We start from the raw sequence: 21,096 nt of genomic DNA, 5'->3' as shown, positions 1-21,096 counted from the left end.
ACCACTAGCCACCCACTGTCCCTTAGGTTCCCACACCCTCAGATATATTGGTGAGTCATTGACACAAGTTGCTGAATGCATTGGTCACTGGACCTCTAGCAGACTGTGACAGACCTCTCTATTCACTGACTTCCAGGTGAGTTGTGAGATATCATTTGTCACAGACACTGGCTAACAGTCATTGATGACAGCACATACCACTACTTTGACTTTGAGTTCACCAACATCCACCACCTCATTGAGCACCCCCACATCCCCATTGACACCCCCACACATCATCCTTTGTCACCATCATAGATGGCTCAACATAGATTGTACATTGTGCACATATACTCTTTTTTTGAGTTTGTATGTGCCATTTCCACTATTTAACCACACACTTACAGATGCAAAGTTTCTTTACAAGTGTACTTGGACCAGAGTGATGAAGGGACAGTGTAGTGTATGTGGAATTTTCAGTAGGGAGGGTCCTGGGGGGGATTCATATAATCTGCCTATACATGAATTTGAATAAATCCATGCTATGACTATATGAACAGACCATCTGGCTGGATGATGACTGGAGAAGGGACAAGTGACATAGTATCTGTCTGTACTACACAGTCTATGAGCTGCTGTCTGTCAGAACTGGGGCCACCAAGGCTGGCTGGACTCCAGTCAGCATCAGAGAAGTGCAGCATTACATAAGTTATCTTGATGAAGGTGGATCACCTGTCAAAGTATGTTCTATCTATGGTCCTGTTGTCTGCCCATACAATACCTGGTACCAGATAAAATCTCATTTCCACAGTGAGTTGTGAGGTGGCTGGTGGGATTTGCTGTGCAGACTTGTTGTTGAGGCATATGCACAGATGTCAAAAAAAGTGTCTCAATTTTTGGGGTGCAGTGACCTTGTAAATAAGGTGATGACCCACAGAGCAAGCACTGCAATTTTGCACAGTGATAGAATTCAATTTGATATTGATTGTGTACAGTATTATTGTTATTCCTTTGGGAAAACCCAAGTACACACTGCATAGAGATATTCTCATGCATGTGTCAATGTCTAAATCTCCCAAGAATGTATATGCAGACTGCTCTCCTAATTGGTGGCTGGTGTCCTTTTTGGCCCATGATATTATCTTCACTGGGTGGTGTCATGGGCTAGGCACTTGATCTTTGGTCCCACCACATAATCAACCATGTCTTGTGGGACAAACTGTCTGAAGGTTGAACATTCATTGATCCATTGCCCAGGGAAAAGACATGTTTCTGTTCTGGAGTAGTGTTACTGGAGGGGTCCTCACATCTTTTTGTTGCAAAAGTATATGAGATTGCATAGTTCACCATGTGAAGACAACTGGAATGGGTGGTGACATTACTCAAGGGTCTCCCTTTTCCCTCCCCCAGGTGATACCTCGCTGGTGTGTATGCAATAGCTCACCCATCACACTGTGCTACTTCTTGCTATATCAGATTATGGTACTACTTGATGAGACCTTTCAAATGGTGTATAGTTTATATACTTTATTTTTATTTCTGTTGCTTTCCAATCTGACTTATGACTACTGCATTTTTGCCTTATAGTACACATTGTTGTATGCTTAGTCAGCACCCAGTAATACCTGTGCATACAACTTTTTGTTATACAAAAACAATAGGTGAGTTGCAGCTTAGCCAGAGATGACAGACAGTTGGAGCAGGCATCTATGGGCTCAGGGCCTAAGATAACAAGGGTTGTATTGCACAAATCATGTGCATGTCAGACTCAGAAGACACCAAACAACACTGCAAAAAGATGCAGGTGGTATGTGTTATGCTCCAATGTGGTGACCTTGTCAAATGGACTAGGCACAAAGTGAAGGAGGGGACACACTACAGGCTGAACTTATTGTAACCCCTGTGGATCCACTACTGATCCTGTTTTTGATTGGTTCCCTCTTGTTAGGATGACACCTGACACAAGAGGAACAAGAAGAGAGAATATATTTGAGGGGATTTGCAAGGTAGCAAAAAACTTGAGTTACAGAGTACCACACATCTATCTATATACCTCCCTAAGGAGGGCACACAATAACCCTGTAAGTAGTAGTTCACTGCAGACAGTAAGTGATGAAATAGAAATGAGTCAGTACAACTCTGTAGCAAAGGAAATGAAGCCCAAACCAGTGGTGAAATCAAGCACAGTGAGGGGGTGGACAGATGATGGGGGAATGAGACATGATGACATACTGTACAAGTATAAACATGAGATGAAGGTAAGGAAACATACATGAGAACAATCAAAGTGCAGCAATGACATTACAGAACTTCTGGACCATGACTAGCTCTTTCCATGGATGATGAATGACCCAGACCATGGCCCAAATGGTGACAATGATGATGGCAATGGTCTGGAATGAAAGAGCCATGATGACATAAGTGTCATGTGACCAGAAACAGAAGGGAGCTGGTTCAAAGTGTAACATCACCCCCCCCCCTCAAGCTTCTTGGACCCTTGAAGGAGGGGAGGATAGATGTGTGGTGAGGGGTCATTGTGAAGATGAACAGGTAGTGGGAGGCAAGGGAGTCAGAGGGGAGTTCTTGTGAATGACAGGGGTCCAGTGTGATCTGGCTTCATTGTGGCAAGACCAGTGACCAAGTTTTTGGCACTGAAAACAGGCAAAGGAGTAAGGGGGGTGGTCTTCTGGGATGTGAGTGCAGCCACTGAGGTAGTAGTGGAGTTGGTCAGTTGGGACAGGGAGGAAAGGGTTGTGGGGAAGCAGTGTGGTGGTTTGAATAGCATTAAAGTAGGCCTGGTTGCAACCTACCCAAGCAGCATTGTGGAGTAGAGCCTCCCAATCACTCTGATGTTCATGGGTAGGTGTGACACCATTAAGGAGAGACACAGTTTGTTTGAAAAGCTCACCTTTGTAAAGCCTATCAGCTGGAACTTTGGGTTCCCATGCCTTTTCCTCTTCCTTCAGCAAGTTCCACATGATGGTGGTGCCTGGCTTCTTTAAACAATTGTGGATCTGGAACATGGGCAAGGCTGTGAAGGCCTGGTCCTGCCAAGCTGTAAGCAGGTGATAGGTGGCATGGGTCATGGCATCCTGGACATCTCCACTAGACCATTCCATGATTCTGACAAGAAGTTGATTGACCAGGGGCTGCCCCCCAGTCAGAACCCAAACCCTGAGCTTCTGGACAATCATGTCTGATGCTTGGTAGAGCAAAGACAACATCTGTAGATAGCTATTTTGTTCTGGTGACCACCCATCAAGCTTGTCCCCCTCATTGTATTTCATAAGCAACCAAACCATGTTGAGGAAGTCACTTGCTGCAGCAGCAAGTAACAGATAGGCTGCATGATCAGCTGGGTTAAGCAAGGGGAAGGGGGGTTGGCTTTGGGGTTGACCACCATTGGAAGCAGCTTCAATGGAGAGGTGGGGTGGGGCTGCTCAGTTATTAGCATCATCCTTAGCTTTTCCTTTATCCTTTCACATTCCCCAGGTGTTACTGTCCCTTCCAGGAGGGACTCTGCATGATGGGAGGTAATGGTCCAAGAACAAGGAGAAGGGGTGAGAGTAGTTGGGGATCTCAACCTCTGAACAATTGGAACATCCCCCTGCCTGTGACAAGGGCAGGGAGATCAAGCAGACCATATTACAGGAGTAGGTGAATGGGGTGGGGGCATCATGTTCACTGGAGGCATCATAAAAGGATTTGATATCATCAATGAAGTCATTTTTAGTGTTTACAGAGTGAGGGGAGTCCATTAAAACTTGAGGTGACAAGTGAGCTTGTATTGGTTGAGCATGTCTTCAGCATGCTCCTTTATATTTTCTTCAGGTTCCCAGGTGTTTGTCATATCCATGACTCTCAGGCTCAATCCCAGTCCAGTCTGGACCCCCCCTAGCCCCTATCTCTGGTCAAGTCTGGTGTTTTACCCCTATCTCTGGTCCATTCCAGCCTCCTGGCCTTGTGCTGCTCCACCCTGGTCCTCCCAGGTCCATGTCTGGGTCACTTGGACATAACTCTGGTCTGTTTTCCTTTGTTTGTACTATATTTAGCTTGGTCCATTCATCTGACTTTTACTTACTGTACAAATCCTGTGTCTGACCCTGGTTATGCTGGTCACCCAGACTTTGACTATTAGCCTCAGCACAGCCCCTATGGCTGTCCACACTCTTGCTAATCATCTTGCTAATAGCTTATTCACAAGAGGTGGATGTTAAGTTGTATCAGAGTGTGCTTGGAGCCCTCATGTATGCAATGCTGGCCACTAGGCCAGACCTTGCCTTTGCTATTGGTGTCCTTAGTTGCCATGCTGCCTGTCCTGGGCATGAGCACTTCACCATGCTAAAGCACATCTTTTGTTATCTGCAATGCACTCCCAATGCCTGTCTCACCTATACACAAGACTTGAATGCACATGCAATCAGGTATGTTGATGCAGACTGGGTGGCTGATATCAATGATTGCCATTCTGTTACTGGCTACATATTCACTCTTTATGGTGGTGCTGTCAGCTGGTCATTGAAGAAGCAGCCTTCTGTCACTCTCTCAAGTACAGAAGCAGAGTACATGGCTGCATGTGCAGCTACCAAGGAAGCTGTTTGGATATGGACTCTCATTGGCAAACTCAAGACTGCCTCATCATCTGATCCTGCTCCCCTCCTTATCAACAATCAGTCTGCTATCTCATTAGCCTGAAATGTGATGTTCCATGACTGCACCAAGCACATTGCTATTTGTCACCACTTCATATGAGAGAAGGTGGACTCTGGAGAAGTTGTCATTGACTATGTGCCTACTGGTGATCAGGTAGCTGATGTCTTGACCAAGGGTCTTTCCAGGGAGAAGCATGTTCATTTCTCTCAAGCCATGGGTATTATTTTCTCTTAATTCTCTGACTATACTTGCTGAGGGGGTGTGTTGGAGTTTGACATATTTACCTTAGTCATGTTCCAGTGAGCACAGCATTATGTAATCAAAAAAGCGTACACTTTGCAGTTACTTATTTACCTGCACCTCAGCTTCAACCAATGTGAAGTCTGAGAATAATCCTTCCTTTCAGTCCAGTACTTGACTCCCTCTGCAGTTCATCAACCTTCAAAAGATTTTCCTTTTGGGCAATTTCTAGGAATTCTTCAATGTGTTTATGGAGTTCTTTGAGGGTCTTGGAATGGATGACAACATCATCCATATACCCAACTTGTTTTCCATGTTGTTTTTCAAAGGCCTTGTCCATATACCTCTGAAATGAAGGAGGTGAGTTACATTGACCAAAGAACATTACTGTAGGTTTGAACAACCCCCTAGGGGTAATAAATACTCCTTTCTACTCATCTCCTTCTTTGACATGGAGGTTATTAAAGCCCCAATGGATGTCAAATTTAGCATAATAATGGGATTCTACCAGTTTGTCAAAGAGCAATTGTGCACTAGGTAGTGGGTGTGTCTGGGATAGCACTTCAGGTAACCCATTTTCATAAGCATTTAGGCTGAAGTTTTTCTCCAAATTATTCAAGCTAAAAGCCACTCAGACCAGGTCATCCCAGGGACATCTGGCCATGTCCCAGGGCTATTTACAGTTTTCAGGACCTGGGATGTCCCATAATCCCAGCCCTTTGGTAATATATTTTGGGCTGTCCCATGGCTGCCTTAGGTGTCAGGGGTCCTCAGCTCAAAAAAGTGCAGTTCATATTCACATTGAAATGCCACTTCTGATCAGAAAAACATACATAGCTGTCATGATCATCCAGGATGATGAGCACACCTGTCAAAGTAGGGGGATATGTGAGAGTCAATCCTACTGTCACTTTGCCCACCAAAGCCCAACCTTCACATGGTGCAAAGGCCCATCACCAGGTAGTCAAACATGAGTACAGACCTACTTCCTGTGTCTTGTGTACTACTGTCTCAACCCTTTCCATCAGTGCAAGGTGGAAATCAGGATACAATTTCTGAAACACATGAGCCAATGTCAGGGGATGGTGAGGAGTCCCTGGTGTGTAGCACTACCTTTTTTTTTTTTTGCTTACTGACCACTGTTTTCAGACCCACAAATCCAGCTCTGTAGCTCAATGTCTCCCTCTCCAACCACACTCAAGTTGCAATTCTTCACAAGGGTTGACATAGAAAGAACACAAGGATCAGTACCTTGACTCCTTCTGGACAAGACAGGTTACACTCCAGAATGGTATGAAGCTTGACCACACTGTTGCCCTTGAGCAGCTATGATTGGGCATCATTTCTATGGAAGATATAGTTGCTGAGCAGGGTCACAAAAAGTGTAAGTGTGTGATCTATGTATGTAGCTGTATTCCTTCTCAAGGTTGCCACCAGCTGTTACCCCCAATGACAGTGAAGAGGATGAACAAGCTGTTGAGAGTATGGTGCAAGCTGAAGGTGATCTGGTCTCAGAGAACCTGGTGGATCATGATGGTCACCAAGCTGTTGAAAATATGATGGACTCCATTGTCATGATGATGTTGAGCATGAAAGTGCATCAGGTTTGTTTATTTGATTAAACTGCATTATTCACATAATTTACATGTGTCATTGAATAGACAGCGATTGGTCAGCTGACCAGAGGCATGACCTTAAACACAAACAAACCCTGAGAGAAATCTGTGCTGGCAATTATGATACTGATAACCATCCTTCCACACCCCCTCTCCCTTCTCTGTCCTCATCAGAAGAAGAAGAAGGAGCTGCTGATACCAAAGGCAACACTGACAGCTCTGTGACCAGGAGGCATAGGGAAGCCAAAGGGAAATCTCATGCCCTAGCCAACACATCCTCTGAAGATGAGGATGGACCTAGTGACACTGGAGACCTCCCTGATGGCTTGGAGATGACTGGGATGCATAGGAAACCCAAAGGATGACATTGTGCCTTCTGCAAGGTAGTAGTCACACCCTCTGCATCTACCCTAGCCAGTGACCTCAGTCAATGCAAGGATGCATCCAGTGCAGAAGCAGGCTTACTGCACTTCAAACCAGGGCAGCTTCCCTTGGAAGCCATACAAAAGGCACAGGCACTTGGCATGTGCACCACTCAAGAAGCCCAGGTGATTGCAGATGAGTATGGCAAGACTCTTGGGTCAATCATGGCTGCTGCTGGTCTTACCACAAAGGCAACTTGTGCTGAATCTGTGTGGAACATGGATCAGGCTTGGTATGCACATACCAATCCAAAAGCATCTGCAGGTCAGTACATCCTAACTTGTTGCAGTTTTGACTCTGCATTGATTCAATTGCAGAGGAAACAAAAGACTACTATAGGTGTCACACCAAGCACTATGAGGACCATAAAGATGAGGATGAACATCCTCAACTGTGGGCTGAGATCTGGAAGTATTGGAGTGAGTATGTCAGTGGGTCCAAGGACATCAGTTCCAAGGCAATGGTGGGCCATGTAATGGCTTGCCATGACTCCTTTACACAAGGGGTGGGTAATACCATTGTGATTGTTTGCTTCTTGAATAACCTCTTGTACAGGCACAAACTTGGTGCAATGTGGAGGGCATACATGTCTTTGGATGTGTAATTTATAGTGGGAGTGATGAAGCTGCATGTCAATCCCAAGGAATTTTTGCTGGATCCTCCCTTCTCATGCAGCTTGTGAGTGAGAGGCGGACCAACATAACACAATTATTAGAATACTTGTCTACAATTATCAAGTATGTATAACATATGCCATGTACAATTGCCCACTGACTTTTCTTTAGGTGTGAAATCCTTAACTCTGCTGCTTCAGTGCCTCTTCTTGACTTTAATGTGCTGTCACAGCCCTGTTATGACTGTGCACTGGGATTAAAACCTCAAGAATACAGGCATGATTGCAATTGGCAAGTTTTACCTACAATCATACTCCATAAATTCCATATGTCAATAAATCTATTTGATTCATATTCATCCTCTGAAGTGCTGCCACAGAAGAGAATGGTATCACACAAGGCCAGAGAAATGTTTCTTGGAAGTCATTGCTTGATCTGCTGTATGTTCACTAGTATACCATCACTGATTGGCCTGCTGGAGTCCCTGCTGTTGGTCTGGATTTCAATGTCAAATGCCTCAATGCTGATGAACTTCACGCTCTGACTGTTCCTTTCCTGAAAGAGTCAATGGGTGCAGATTACCATGCTGAGGGAATACCTTGTCCCTTTGCCAAATTCATCATTTTACCTCAAGTGGACTGATGGTGAGTTGTTGACATGAAATGGTCACCCTCACTGACATGAATAATCCAGATCAGATTGAGCTATTTCACCAGTCATGCAAGGATGTGTGACATCCCACTTGTGGTGAACACATTGAACTGGCACCTCCATGTTCTTTCATGATTCAGATGCATTCATTAAGGCCCTCCCAAAAGGTGACAAGTTTAAGGAGAGAAGTGCCCCTTCATCTTTCCCTGACCAACCTGTGCAAGGACAAGTGCCATCCAACAGATGTCACCCCTTGCCAGCAGCATCCAACACCCACCATATGACTGTGCCTTCTTTATCCCCAGCTTATAGATTACCCCAGCCACCTGTGCAGTGCCATGTGTCTCCCTCAACATCCCACCACACCCAATGACAGCAATCACCATCCTGCACACATCACCCCTCTCCTGCAGGATCACACCACCTGAGGTGAGGGCAATTGCCATCCTATGGACCTCATTCCACTCAGCCAGCATCCCACCACTCCCCTCTCCCTCCTTCATCCCCTGTCAAGGAGTTACCACAGTCATCTCCACAAGGTCCACCATTGCATGGTGATCATCACACATATCTTGCTCCAGCAGCTGCATATCATCATCACCCCCCTTCTGATAACTACTTTCTGACCCCATGTCCTTGCCACCACCCTTGGCATGAGTCACACAAGCACTATAGAGGATATCAGGACAATGAGAGTGATCATGGTGGTCCTTCACAACAGGGAAGAACTCACCAAGGGTATGTTGCTGGGTAGCCTACATGAACAATAAGACTAACATGCACAGTGTGGTTGAATACATTTATTGAAGCCCTCCCCACAAGAGACATTGTTGTCATGACTCTGATGACTCTGATGGACATTCCTATCACACCCATGATTGACACAACCACTACTAGGCATGTTTTCATCTTGATCAATCGCTTGCTACTGGCTCATGTACACCCCAGTTCAACATGTTTGCATCATGAGCATGTAACTATGATACCCTGTGGCTGTATCATCTTCCCCCTGCATATCCTTCCTTTGTGTAACTGTCTGCCATCATTCATTTCATCCATTATCCACCATGGTCTTTTTGTTACCATCATAACTACAATACCATTACAAGACCATTCATTTTCTCCTCACACCTATGCATATTCAATCTGATAGCATACCCTATCATAAATACAGATTGGATTTAGGTGTAAACTGCTATGTGTGAGATAGGAATGTGAAATCCATGGAACCAGACATCCACTAGAGCTATGATGTCCATGTGAAGGGCATGGGGCTCTGCCCTAGGCTTCAGGGGGAAGAGTTCTCAGTAGCTACCAACATAGACATGCCAGAGTTGGTTAGAGAATCCCCTGGACATAACATGGAGAATCCCCAGCAGTGCTTGGAGAATCCCCAGAGTGGGTTGGAGAATCCCCAGAGTCAGTTGGAGAATCCCCAGCACTTCCTGGAGAATCCCCAGCATTGCCTGGAGAATCCCCAGCAGTGCTTGGGGAATCCCCAGAGTCAGTTGGAGAATCCCTGGCAGTGCTTGGAGAATCCCCAGATTGGGTGGGAGAATCCCCAGCATTGCCTGGAGAATCCCCAGAGTCAGTTGGAGAATCTCCAGAGTGGGTTGGGGAATCCCCAGCATTGCCTGGAGAATCCCCAGTAGTGCTTGGAGAATCTCCAGAGTCAGTTGGAGAATCCCCAGCATTGCCTGGAGAATCCCCAGAGTGGGTTGGAGAATCCCCAGCATTGCCTGGAGAATTCCCAGCACTGCTTGGAGAATCCCCAGAGTCAGTTGGAGAATCCCCAGCAGTGCTTGGAGAATCCCCAGAGTGGGTTGGAGAATCCCCAGCATTGCCTGGAGAATCCCTAGCAGTGCCTGGAGAATCTCCAAAGTCAGTTGGAGAATCCCCAGGTCATAGCTTGGAGAATCCCCAGGACATAGCTTGGAGAATCTGCAGAGTGGGTGGGAGAATCCCCAGCATTGCTTGGAGAGCCTCTGGAGACAGGAGTTGGCTGGGAAATTCCAAGCATTGCCTGGAGGATCTGCTGCATACCCTGTGGATCCCCAGAGTGGGTGGGAAAATTCCATTAAGACCTGGACAATCTTTGACTCATATGCAATGGCCAAGACTGGAGATCACTGAAGACTTGGGAAGCATGGTGAAAGTATGTCTGCTGTGCCTGGGCAATCACCATCACTAAGTATATTCTACTCCCTCCATCAGATGTCACCAATCTTTCCTTAGTGGTCTATGGCCATGCTTTTTCACATATTGTATAGAGTGCTCAGATCAGATGCCATGGAAATAGGTACTTGGCATGATGCACACTCCTGTCAGCAACATGGAGACTCCAAATCATTTTGATTGATCCTTCATGCTGTGATGGTGGTCTATTTGAACTGGAGGTTCCCATGATCATCTTGGAATAGGTCTGTTTGGGCTGGATGCCCTGGGACCTGGTCCATTCAGGCTGGGGAAACCCCCAGGATGCACTGGGAACAGGTCCATTTAGGCTAGAGAATCCCCCAGGATGCCCAGAGAACAGGTCCATTTAGGCTGGGGAATCCCCCAGGATGTACAGGGAACAGGTCCATTTAGGCTGGGGAATCCCCCAGGATGCCCTGGGAACAGGTCCATTTATGCTGGGGAATCCCCCAGGCTGCCCAGACAACAGGTCCATTTAGGCTGGAGAATCCCCCAAGATACCCAGGACATAGGTCTATTAACCCACTGGGGAAAGCCCCATTTGGACCCCAGGCACTCTGTTATAGATGTAGTAATCCTGGAGAAAGTCCATGTCTGACACCTTGCTCTGGAGAATCTCCAGGGCCTGGCAAATCTCCAGCAGTCACTGGGAATACCCAGGTGGTCAACACCTATTAGGTGGATACATCTATAAGACTATATGAACCTAATAGGTCCCCTGGGGGGGGTGACTGAAGTGGCCCTGGAGTCCCCAGGCATGGTGCTGGAGAAAAAACTTTCCATGGCAGCAGCTGGGTATACCCAACCTGTTTAGACCACATAGGTATATAAACCTGTAGAAATATATAGATTTAATGGGTCTCCAAAGGGGATTGACTGAAGTGCCTGCAGACTCCAAAGCTATCATGGGACATCCCATTGGTCTCCAGAGAGGGGAGTGGGATGTCCCATCAGTCTCCAGGGAGGAGGGTGGGATGTCCCATGGTAGCCTCTGAAGCTATCATGGGACATCCCAATGGCCTCCAGAGCAGGGAATGGGATGTCCCACAGTAGCCTCTAAAGCTATCATGGGACATCCCACAGTGGCCTCTGAAGCTATCATGGGACATTCCACTGGCCTTCAGAGAGGGGGCCTGAGATGCATCTAGTATGATCTTAGTAAGGAGCACTCTTGCAGTAAAAACAGGAACTTACATACATAGGCACTCATGGGAGAGGTCTGAATACATTAAAATTCATTACAATACTGCAATGCTCACTGCCATAGGCATTGTATGAGTCTGGAAATGACACCACACACAAACACACTGATTGCCCAGTATTCTTCAAATCTGTGCATAATACATAAGTTGTATTACATGGTTTTGGAATGGCAGTGACTCTCTTTGACCTCTGGGCACCAACAGGGGGACCAACTTTGAAAGTAACAGCAGACAACCTAGTTGCAGGCATGATGAATTTGACCTGGTAGACACATAGTCAAACTGTGGGCCAGTGGAACTGTGGAACACATAGTCACCACACACTCTTTGCTGATGCAAAATCAAGTGAGATGGAAAGGAAAAGATGTTCAGGTAAGGAATGACTGGGTAAGGAAAGACTGGATTCAGGCCAAACATTGGTTAGTGGATGATTTATGATCTTGCACAAAGGGTTACACACCTGATTTGAAGTGAGTGAAGAAAAGAAGGCAAGGAAGAAGAGAAAATGGAGGATGAAACATTCACTACTGAGCTATTTATTTGGTCCCAGAAGAAGCCTACACACCTAATTCACACTAGCACCCTCACTTCCTTCTAGCTTGCACAATCCTATTGAGAAGGGTCAATTGAATGGAAATCTGGCATTCAGGGCAGAGGAAAAATGCAGCATGTCAACTGATATAGTAGGACTGTCATTGTCATTGTGAGCAGAAGATATAATAAAAACAAAAAGTTGATGACAAACCTACAGACAGCAGCTCAAGGGTGATATATTCTTTTGACAAATAACCATGGTAGGTGTCAGTGAACAGTTGATAACAATACAGGTACCTTGGAATATGGATGAGATCACTACAAGAAATTAGGTTCAGGGAGCATTGATATTAAACCTTATTTTGACATCTATTTCATAACATTCGTAGATTCAACAAAAAGATTTAAACATACCTCCTTGGACAACAGTACCAGATGGAGTGGGTAAGGAATGAGACAAGTGCCAATGAACAGGATAATGTATACCTGGTAACTAGAGCAGGTATATTCTTAGATCCAACAAACAGAGACCACTACACATACCTGATGACAACAGTGAACAAAGTTGACAACAATATGGGTACTTTGGACTACATACAGCACAGAGTTGGTGAGGAATGGATGGAGATCATTACCAGAAACTCAGTTCTGGGAGCATTGACATCAAACTTTATTTCTGCAGTGATTGACAGGTGCTAGCAAATGAGATGGGTACCTAGGGATTATGAGAGGCTGACCACATTCATAAATCAATGTAAACAGACCACAAGACATACCTGATAACAGCAGTAACTGTAGATCAAGAGTATGTAATGATATCCATAGCTCAGAATATGATAGCAGTTGGCCAAGTGAAGAATGAGGTGAGCACCAACTAACAAGATGATTTATACCTAGATATTAGAGAGGGTGATCAGATTCATAAATCTAACAAAAAGAGACTGACACATACCTGATAGTGATGATAAGTCAGCCCAACACCTGATGACAATAGATGTGCCTCTGACTGCAATACAACAAGGAGTGGGTGAGTGAGGAATGAGGCAAGCACTGATGGAGATAATTTATACCTAGATATTAAAGAACATGATCAGATTTGTAGGTCCAATGAAATGCAAAGGTAGGACATACCTCATAACAATGATAAGTGAGGATTGACAGTCAATAACTATGTATCTACCACAAACTGCAATTCAACATGGAGTGTGGTCGAGTGGAGATGAATGAGATAACTTATACCTAGATATTAAAGAGCATGATCAGATTTGTAAGTTCAACAGAAAGCAACAGTAGCACATACCTTATAATAATGATAAGTGGGGATCAACAGCTGATAACAATACACCTACTGCAGACTGCATTAGAGCACAGAGTGGGTGGGTGAGGGATGCAACAAGTATGGACAAATGAAGTGATTTAAATCTCATAGCTGATAATGAGAGTTGCAACAAGTACAGATTTGAACAAGATGATTGAAACCTCACACCTGATAATGATAATGAGTCAGGATCAACATCAGCTAACAATAGACATACCTCAGACAGCAATAATAGGCAGAGTGACAGTGACCCAGGAGAGAAACAAGATCAGCACTAATGAATGAACATAGGTGTTTAGAATCAGCTGGAGGGAATAGTGCTATAAAACATACCTTTGTGAGTGGGAAGGAGAGGATCTGGGGTGAAGGGCAAGACAAACTCCTCAAGGTCTTGAACCCCACTAGCAGTGTGGTGGTGCTGGGGTGACCTCAGTGACACAAAGTCAGCTGCAGCTCTGAGTGAGCAGCATGGAGCCAGCTCAGACTATCTGAACAAGTTCTGTTGGTTGCTATCTGCATGGCCAGGAGCACCCTTTCATTTGAAGTCCCCAATTGAGCTGGATGGCTCTGGCAACCAAGCAGCATACAAAGCCTTCATCTTGGCTTGCGAATTCTACATCCAAACTACATTTGATTATCTTGGGCATCAACCATCCCTCCACTGCATTTTTACCTTTGTCTGACATCCTCTGCTGCATATACTCTTTTTTTCTGTCCAAATTTGTTTAGTATGAGTATGTACCATGTTGTAAAGCAGGCTGAATCAATTCAATGATTCAGAATGTTGCCTGTGACTGAACCTTAATCTCATGCTTTGTGCTCACTGCTTTTTTTTTTTGTTGATAGCAACATGTTATTCACTGACACTCCCACTGCCAGGCAAGGAATGTTCCCATCCCCCTTCACTGCTATTGATACTTTATCTGCATCAAGGTCTGCACCATTTAATTCTTTGAGACTCATTCTGCTTGGTATGTATGACATCTTGATGATGGGGTTCCTGCTCACTGTGATGTTGATAGCAACTTTTGTTTTTAACTGCTCAAGACTTGTGCTCTGGTAAGTAGGATCCTACTTGGCTGTATGTGGTGATCTGATGAATTTTCTGTGTAGTTCTTCCCTTCCAGAGGTTCATCATCTGGTCAAAATCCCCTTGGACTGACACCCCCTGCTGACTTTGTGTCATGCTTTCCACCACCTGTTGACTTTGAGTCCCAGGTGTACTGCCATTGGCTTTGTGTCACAGTTTCCAGAATGATCTGAGATGGCTGTTCACCATCCCAAGCCTTGGAGGCATTGCAATGCTTCACCTTCTACAAGTAATTCTAATATTGTGAGTTTTCCCTGTCTTCAAGCCTCATGTTGTGCTCATCATTTCTCTACAGGCCTCCTCCACTTCATCTGTCCAAGCTGGTCTGGTACCCAGTGTACTCACTGACCATCCTTCATCTTTGTCTGGTAATGAGCCATCACTTTGTACTTCTGGCCCTTTGGTGTGTGCAATTTCATTATGGTATTCTTCATATCATCTTAGCTCCCCTACAGGTCTTATCAATGTCATCTGCCTCAACCAACTGGCTGCCTGATGTAGCCACTCCATCATCAAACAACTAAGTGTCACTTGGTATACCTGCCCCTTCAGTATGTTCTGATCCTATGTCTAAGAGGTTATACATGTTTATTTTTGGGTAGAATATGACACAGTCATTGTTTGTCCCTCCTCCCCTAGCTTGTCAACACTGCCCTTTTGGTATGAAAGCACTGTACCTCCCTGCACCTGCACCTGTCTTTGTACTTCCAGGCCACCAATGCCATGCTCAAGATACTGCTGCAATGCCACATCGCCCTCAGCACCAACCTGTTGATGTCTTCAATGCAGTGAATGAGCTTGAACTCAGTGAGGTTGGCTTGCCTTCATGTCTGAGTGGTTCACAGAAGTGCAAGAACCAATGGCAATGGTGGTCACAAGATATCATTCCAGCACTTCTCAAGCCCTACATGTGCTATCTTGAGGCATCCCAATCCCTCTGCATGGTGGTAGACCCCCCAGTCATCCATTGATGTTGCACTTGCACAGTGTATCAACTCACTGTTTGCTGTCTCTTCTTTGACCATATGTGACCCTTTTGTTGTTTGCTCTTGTGATGCTCATGTATACCCAGGTTTGGAGGATGTTGGGATAAGCTACTGTGCATGCACCCCAGCTTCTATAATCCTGGTGGAACCCATGCTTCAGAGGATCTAACAGCACCAGTATTAGAAGAGAATGACTCTGATGAAGGGGATGTAATGTCAGAAGGAGATGATGAGCTGTTGATGGCCATTGAAGAGATGGAACTGGAAGAGGAATGTCCCACTGAGCAAGCAAATGAAGGGGAATATACAGAAGATGAGGATTGGTTGGAGGACATTGGAACTGGTTATTTGCCCTCATCACCATTGCAGGTGCCATCAAAAAGGTGTAGATACTAGATGCATACCTAAGCCTCATCAATAAATAGTTTGTACCGAGACCAAAGATATGTATGAGTGATCTACATTCAATGTTACCCTAAGGAACTCTGTTTTATGGTGACCTGCAATGCCTTTGGCCTCCTGCTGGGTCAAGCATTATGATTGATTAAACTAACAAGAGAATGCACATAGTGCATTGGAAAATCCTCAGCATTGCTGGGAAAATCCCCAGAGTGGGTGGGAGAATCCCCAGCATTTCCTGGAGATTCCCCAGGACAGAACTTGGAGAATCCCCAATATAGCTTGGAGAATCCTCAGAGTGGGTGGGAGAATGCCCAGAGCAGGTTGGAGAATCCCCAAGACAGAACTTGGAGAATCCCCAGTATACCATGGAGACTCCCCAGAGTGGGTGGGAGAATCCCCAGAGCAGGTTGAAGAATACCAAGCATTGCCTAGAGAATCCCCAGCAGTGCTTAGAGAATCCCCAGCAGTGCTTAGAGAATCCCCAGGTCATAGCTTGGAGAATCCCCAGAGTCAGTTGGAGAATCCCCAGCAGTGATTGGAGAATCCACAGAGTGGGTTGGAGAATCCCCAGAATTGCCTGGAGAATCCCCAGCAGTGCTTGGAGAATCCCCAGAGTGGGTTGCAGAATCCCCAGCAGTGCTTGGGGAATCCCCAGAGTTGGTGGGAGAATCCCCAGCATTGCTAGGAGAGCCCCTAGAGACAGGAGTTGGCTGGGAAATTCCAAGCATTGCCTGGAGGATCTGCTGCATACCCTGTGGATCCCCAGAGTGGGTGGGAAAATTCCAATGGCACCTGGACAATCTTTGACTTGTATGCAATGGCCAAGACTGGAGATCACTGAAGACTTGGGAAGCATGGTGAAAGTATGTGTCTGCTGTGCCTGGGCAATCACCATCACCAAGTATATTCTACTCCCTCCATCAGATGTCACCAGTCTTTCCTCAGTGGTCTATGGCCATACTTTTTCACATATTCATATTGTATATAGTGCTCAGATCAGATTCTGTGGAAATAGGTACTTGGTGTGATACACACTCCTGTCAGCAACATGGAGACTCCAAATCATTTTGATTGATCCTTCATGCTGTGATGGTGGTCTATTTGAACTGGAGGTTCCCATGATCATCTTGGAATAGGTCTGTTTGGGCTGGATGCCCTGGGAACAGGTCCATTCAGGCTGGGAAAACTCCCAGGATGCACTGGGAACAGGTCTATTTAGGCTGGAGATTCACCCAGGATGCCTTGTATGCCCTCCCAGGGAGGTATATAGTCAGAGGTATGAGACCCTGTACTTAGTTTTTCATTACCTTGCAATTCCCTTGAATAGACACTCTCTTCTTGCTCAGACCCTTCAGTCACATGTAATCCAGAAAGTGGGACATCTGACATGTACATTTGGTCCTGAAAGTGGCGCTAACCAACATTGGCCTATAGACCCTGACGGTGGATAGGCCAACATGTTGGAGGGAGGTCAGCTGACCTCAGTGGGGGATGACCTCATGGCCTGGAAGCAGTGTCAGCTGACCTCATTGGGGGATGGACTCACCCTGGCAGCAGTGTCAGCTGACATCACTGGGGGATGGACCCACACCCTGGAAGAGGTGACAGCCAACCTCACTGGGGGATGACCTCACCCCCTGGAAGTAGGGTTAGCCAAACCCTGAAAATTCCCTTGGCATAATCAGTTGCTTGTCAATTTAGTTGTTACCAGAAGCATTGACTCTGGTGTCACTTCCAGATGGACATACCCCCTGAGACCAGTGTCAGCCAACCTCACTAGGGGGTGGCCTTACCCCCTGAATCCATAGCCATTCTTCACCTCTAGGTGATGTCAGTGATCTCACAGGGTTTGAAACCTGCAATGAGCATGGGTAGCCATATATAGGGATCCTTTTGATTTACACCATCTACAGTTTATCTATAGACCAAGACCCAGAGATCTCTTGGTTGGTTGATGAGCTCTAGTTGATTTCTTGCTTGCCTCTTCACCCTCCAATCTTCTGATCAACATCCCCACTGCCTCCCCTTTTTCTTTTCCTCAAATCCTTTCTTGTATTTCAGGATTCCTTCATGCCACCCTCCTGGGTGGGACAGGAATCCCCTGCACTGACCCCAGTTGTTTCCTGTGCACCAAGCCCTGTGCCTGAGCCACCAGAATTCTGCTGCAGTCTTGCAACTACCAGCCCTACTGCACCCATAACATTTTCCCCCTTGTGGATATCAAGACCTGAGCCTAGCAAAAAGCCCAGATTAGCAGCTTCAGGGTCATCTGATTCTATGTCCTGTGCTCATTTACACTCCCCCCACAACATACCAAATCCCAGTACAATGGTAAGATCTTTCTGGGTGGATGCAAACTTTTTACTTTGCAATTGATACAGTGCCTTCCAGAAGGAATCCCCATTGCCATGCATCTCCTGGGGAAAATACTGGGCACTCCAGGTCCAAGATGCCCAGACAGGCAAGTTGACTGGTCCAGCATCAGGTTCCTGTACAAAATGTTTGTTAACCTAGTGTTTGAAGGAAGTTTATCATTTACTGTCTCTAGCAAGCCATCTACAAGCTCAACATGTTCCTGGTACCTGGGCATGATGCAAAGGGACTTTAAATATTTCACCCTGTCCCCTTTGGCATGACAAGCAGGGCTGGATTCATGAGGGGTATCTTCAGATGGGGCCCTCCCAGAGTCAAGGATATCCTGGGCCCCTGATGAAGTTGCTATAGGGGTCATACCAGCCCCACCAATTTCTGCCCCTAAATCTGAGGGCCTGGCCCCCACCCCAGCTTCACTGTCCTCCCCAGGGCTCATCCACACTCTCTTTTTGGATGGAGCTTTCCTGTTCCAGAGCCTTCCCAATGGCTTGTCCTCCTTTTTGCACTTGATGAATGAAATGATCACCTTATTCTCCTCCTCTTGGGAATTCCAATGATTCCAAAGCATCTGCATGTCAGCCTTGGTCCATTTTGAAGGATCCTTCATCACAAATCCTTCTGGGATGGAATTGGAACTCAGATACTCCAAAGGGGACTTGATAAGCAGGCCCAAGGGAACCTTGGCCTTGGGCTTCCCTGTAAACTTTGTTATGTTTCCAACTTCCATCAACAACTGTAGATGCACTTGACAATCAAGAACATACCATAGGCAGCCTGGAAGACCATTCTTGCCAAACTCTGCTGGACCTTGAGTTTCTGACCAGTCCAAGCTGGTACCTCTGGGTTTCCTTCATCATCCAAGGCTATCTCCACCTTTGGATTCTCATCATTCAAATCTTCCTCAGCTGAGTATGGAATCAACCTAGGTACACATATTACATTGATCACCAATGTTCATCACTTACCAGCTTCAGTCAAAAGATAATCCATCAACATTTGCTCTCCCTTTAGAACCCAATCCTTGGTGGGCTCTGAAGATTCTGAGAAGGCCTTCTTCCCATCAGGGGGTTGTGTTTCAAAGCTAGGTTACTTCATTAGCATTGGATAGACAAGGAAAGGGGAACCTACACTGCCATCTTGATCTGAGAATCAGTAGTCTCATGAGCCAGAAACACCATTATATTTGACCCCATGGTCCAGTGGACTGTTTCAATAAACTCTCTGGCCATGCTGGGAAATTTTTTTCTCCTGTACCTGAATTATTGTGTGATTAGTATAAGACACTTGAAGTAGACCAGCACCAACAATTCATGAGTTTCTTTTGGAGCACGCAACTTGTTCCACTTGGAAGCAGCCCTCCCTGCTTCAGCCGTCTTGTCATCTGCCAGAGACTCCCACCATTGTTGGATGATTTTGGTCCTCTGACCTATAGTCTTGGGGTCCTTGGTGTCCCTCCTCTCCCTATCATAGGCATCCATGTCCTCTTTGAAGAGCTGCTGGGAAGCAGTAAAATCAGTGAAGGGATTTCTGTAGTTTCCAGCCTTGGTAGGTCTGGTCCTCTCCTCTCTGGAATCCTCATCCTTACCAGTCCCAGGCTGTTCCTTCCTCTTGTCTGATGCAACCAGGATGCTCTCAATGATGTGTTCCTCATCATCTCAGTCTTCAGGGTCTAGTTCTGGCAAAAACACCCTTCTGATGGCCTAAATACACTTGAGATATGTGAAACTTGATGAAAAAGATACTATATCACTCTCAAGTTCTGGGGCAATTCCACAGATCCTGAAGGTGCTTGCTGAAGGATCTGAGATGGGTGGCTGTGCAAGTTTTGCTTCTTGAACTGCAACCACAACCTTCCACATCAGGAAATAGTACAAACAACTACAAACAACAGATCATATCTGGAAACAACAACCTTGTGGTAAGTTGTTACACTTTGGTAAAATAAGCAACTGGCTGCTTATTCTTCAACCCCCCATACTGTTGGAGATATATTCTCCCCTGTCTTTTCTGTTCACTTTGGTATGATGTTTTGGCTGCTTACATAAGCCCCTAGAGCGCACACATACTGCAGTCATTACACTGTTCCCTCAGTAGCTTGGACACTACTGAGGGTAAGAACTTATTGTTCCTAGTATGTTTGCTATACTGATATCCTGTAGACTGCCTACAGATATTTCTATGCATACTAGACCAAAGCCACCACTGAGGGTGCTAAGATTACTGAGGTAGTGGGTTCTGTCACTGAGAAACAGTTGGTAAGTCATGTCATGGGCTTGAAATCAAGCAACTGGTTGCTTATCCCCCCCCCTTACTAGCCCACAACCCCTACTGAGGGTGCCATGGCTACTAAGGTGGTGGGTGCTGTGACTGAAAAAGAGTTGGTATGTAACTCATGTCCTGGCCTTGCAATAAGCAACTGGCTGCTTATTCTCCACCCCCACCTACTGGACCAAAGGCACTGAGGGTGAGAGTGCCAAGGCTACTGAGGTGGTGGCCTCTGCAACTGAGAAGGCATTGGCAAGTCATACCATGGGTGTAAAATAAGTGATTGATCACTCATTCTGATTTCAAACCTCATCTAGCTGATGAACACCTTGTGAACCAATTGAACCAAGCAGCAGGCATATAAAAGACCACCCATCTTACATTGACAAAGGTATGTCTTTTGAAAAAAATAAAAATAAAACCTAAGCAACCAGTTGCTTATGTGCTCTCACAGAATACCCAAAAACTCAACATAGTTACTCAAGAAAAAGATGCAGACAGTGTGATGGCATCTGCACAAGAGTATGGAAGAGGGGATGGAGTGGCAAGTAGAC

The 21,096-nt window shown here is 45.8% G+C and overlaps 4 protein-coding genes across 4 annotated transcripts; 1 reads left to right on the top strand and 3 right to left on the bottom strand.

Moving 5' to 3' along the window:
• Nucleotides 1-5,727: 5,727 nt before the first annotated feature.
• On the top strand, nt 5,728-7,785 carry F5J12DRAFT_779570 (uncharacterized protein; the record flags this gene model as incomplete). Its single annotated transcript, XM_051742393.1, has 10 exons — nt 5,728-5,812; nt 5,901-5,971; nt 6,233-6,256; nt 6,282-6,476; nt 6,557-6,788; nt 6,903-7,175; nt 7,229-7,338; nt 7,467-7,589; nt 7,627-7,648; nt 7,697-7,785. The coding sequence occupies 10 exons, from the start codon at nt 5,728-5,730 to the stop codon at nt 7,783-7,785; spliced, it is 1,224 nt and encodes a 407-aa protein (XP_051603995.1).
• A 163-nt stretch (nt 7,786-7,948) lies between these two features.
• On the bottom strand, nt 7,949-9,077 carry F5J12DRAFT_779569 (uncharacterized protein; the record flags this gene model as incomplete). The annotated part of the gene is made up of 5 exons (XM_051742392.1): nt 7,949-8,080; nt 8,392-8,673; nt 8,698-8,845; nt 8,910-8,931; nt 8,954-9,077. 5 exons carry the CDS (start codon nt 9,075-9,077, stop codon nt 7,949-7,951), a joined length of 708 nt encoding a protein of 235 aa, XP_051603994.1.
• A 2,245-nt stretch (nt 9,078-11,322) lies between these two features.
• F5J12DRAFT_779568 (uncharacterized protein) lies at nt 11,323-11,824 on the bottom strand (the record flags this gene model as incomplete). Its single annotated transcript, XM_051742391.1, has 4 exons — nt 11,323-11,516; nt 11,567-11,591; nt 11,681-11,703; nt 11,731-11,824. The coding sequence occupies 4 exons, from the start codon at nt 11,822-11,824 to the stop codon at nt 11,323-11,325; spliced, it is 336 nt and encodes a 111-aa protein (XP_051603993.1).
• A 6,137-nt stretch (nt 11,825-17,961) lies between these two features.
• F5J12DRAFT_779567 (uncharacterized protein) lies at nt 17,962-20,136 on the bottom strand (the record flags this gene model as incomplete). Its single annotated transcript, XM_051742390.1, has 8 exons — nt 17,962-18,137; nt 18,219-18,393; nt 18,444-18,973; nt 19,042-19,182; nt 19,243-19,358; nt 19,406-19,531; nt 19,562-19,923; nt 20,020-20,136. 8 exons carry the CDS (start codon nt 20,134-20,136, stop codon nt 17,962-17,964), a joined length of 1,743 nt encoding a protein of 580 aa, XP_051603992.1.
• Between the last annotated feature and the right edge of the window lie 960 nt (nt 20,137-21,096).

This window comes from Pisolithus orientalis (assembly GCF_024613125.1).
Source record: "Pisolithus orientalis strain OTSU chromosome Unknown F5J12scaffold_3, whole genome shotgun sequence".
NCBI lineage: Eukaryota > Fungi > Basidiomycota > Agaricomycetes > Boletales > Pisolithaceae > Pisolithus > Pisolithus orientalis.
Note: the sequence above shows the minus strand (reverse complement) of the source record. Positions and strands in the feature narration are given on the sequence as shown.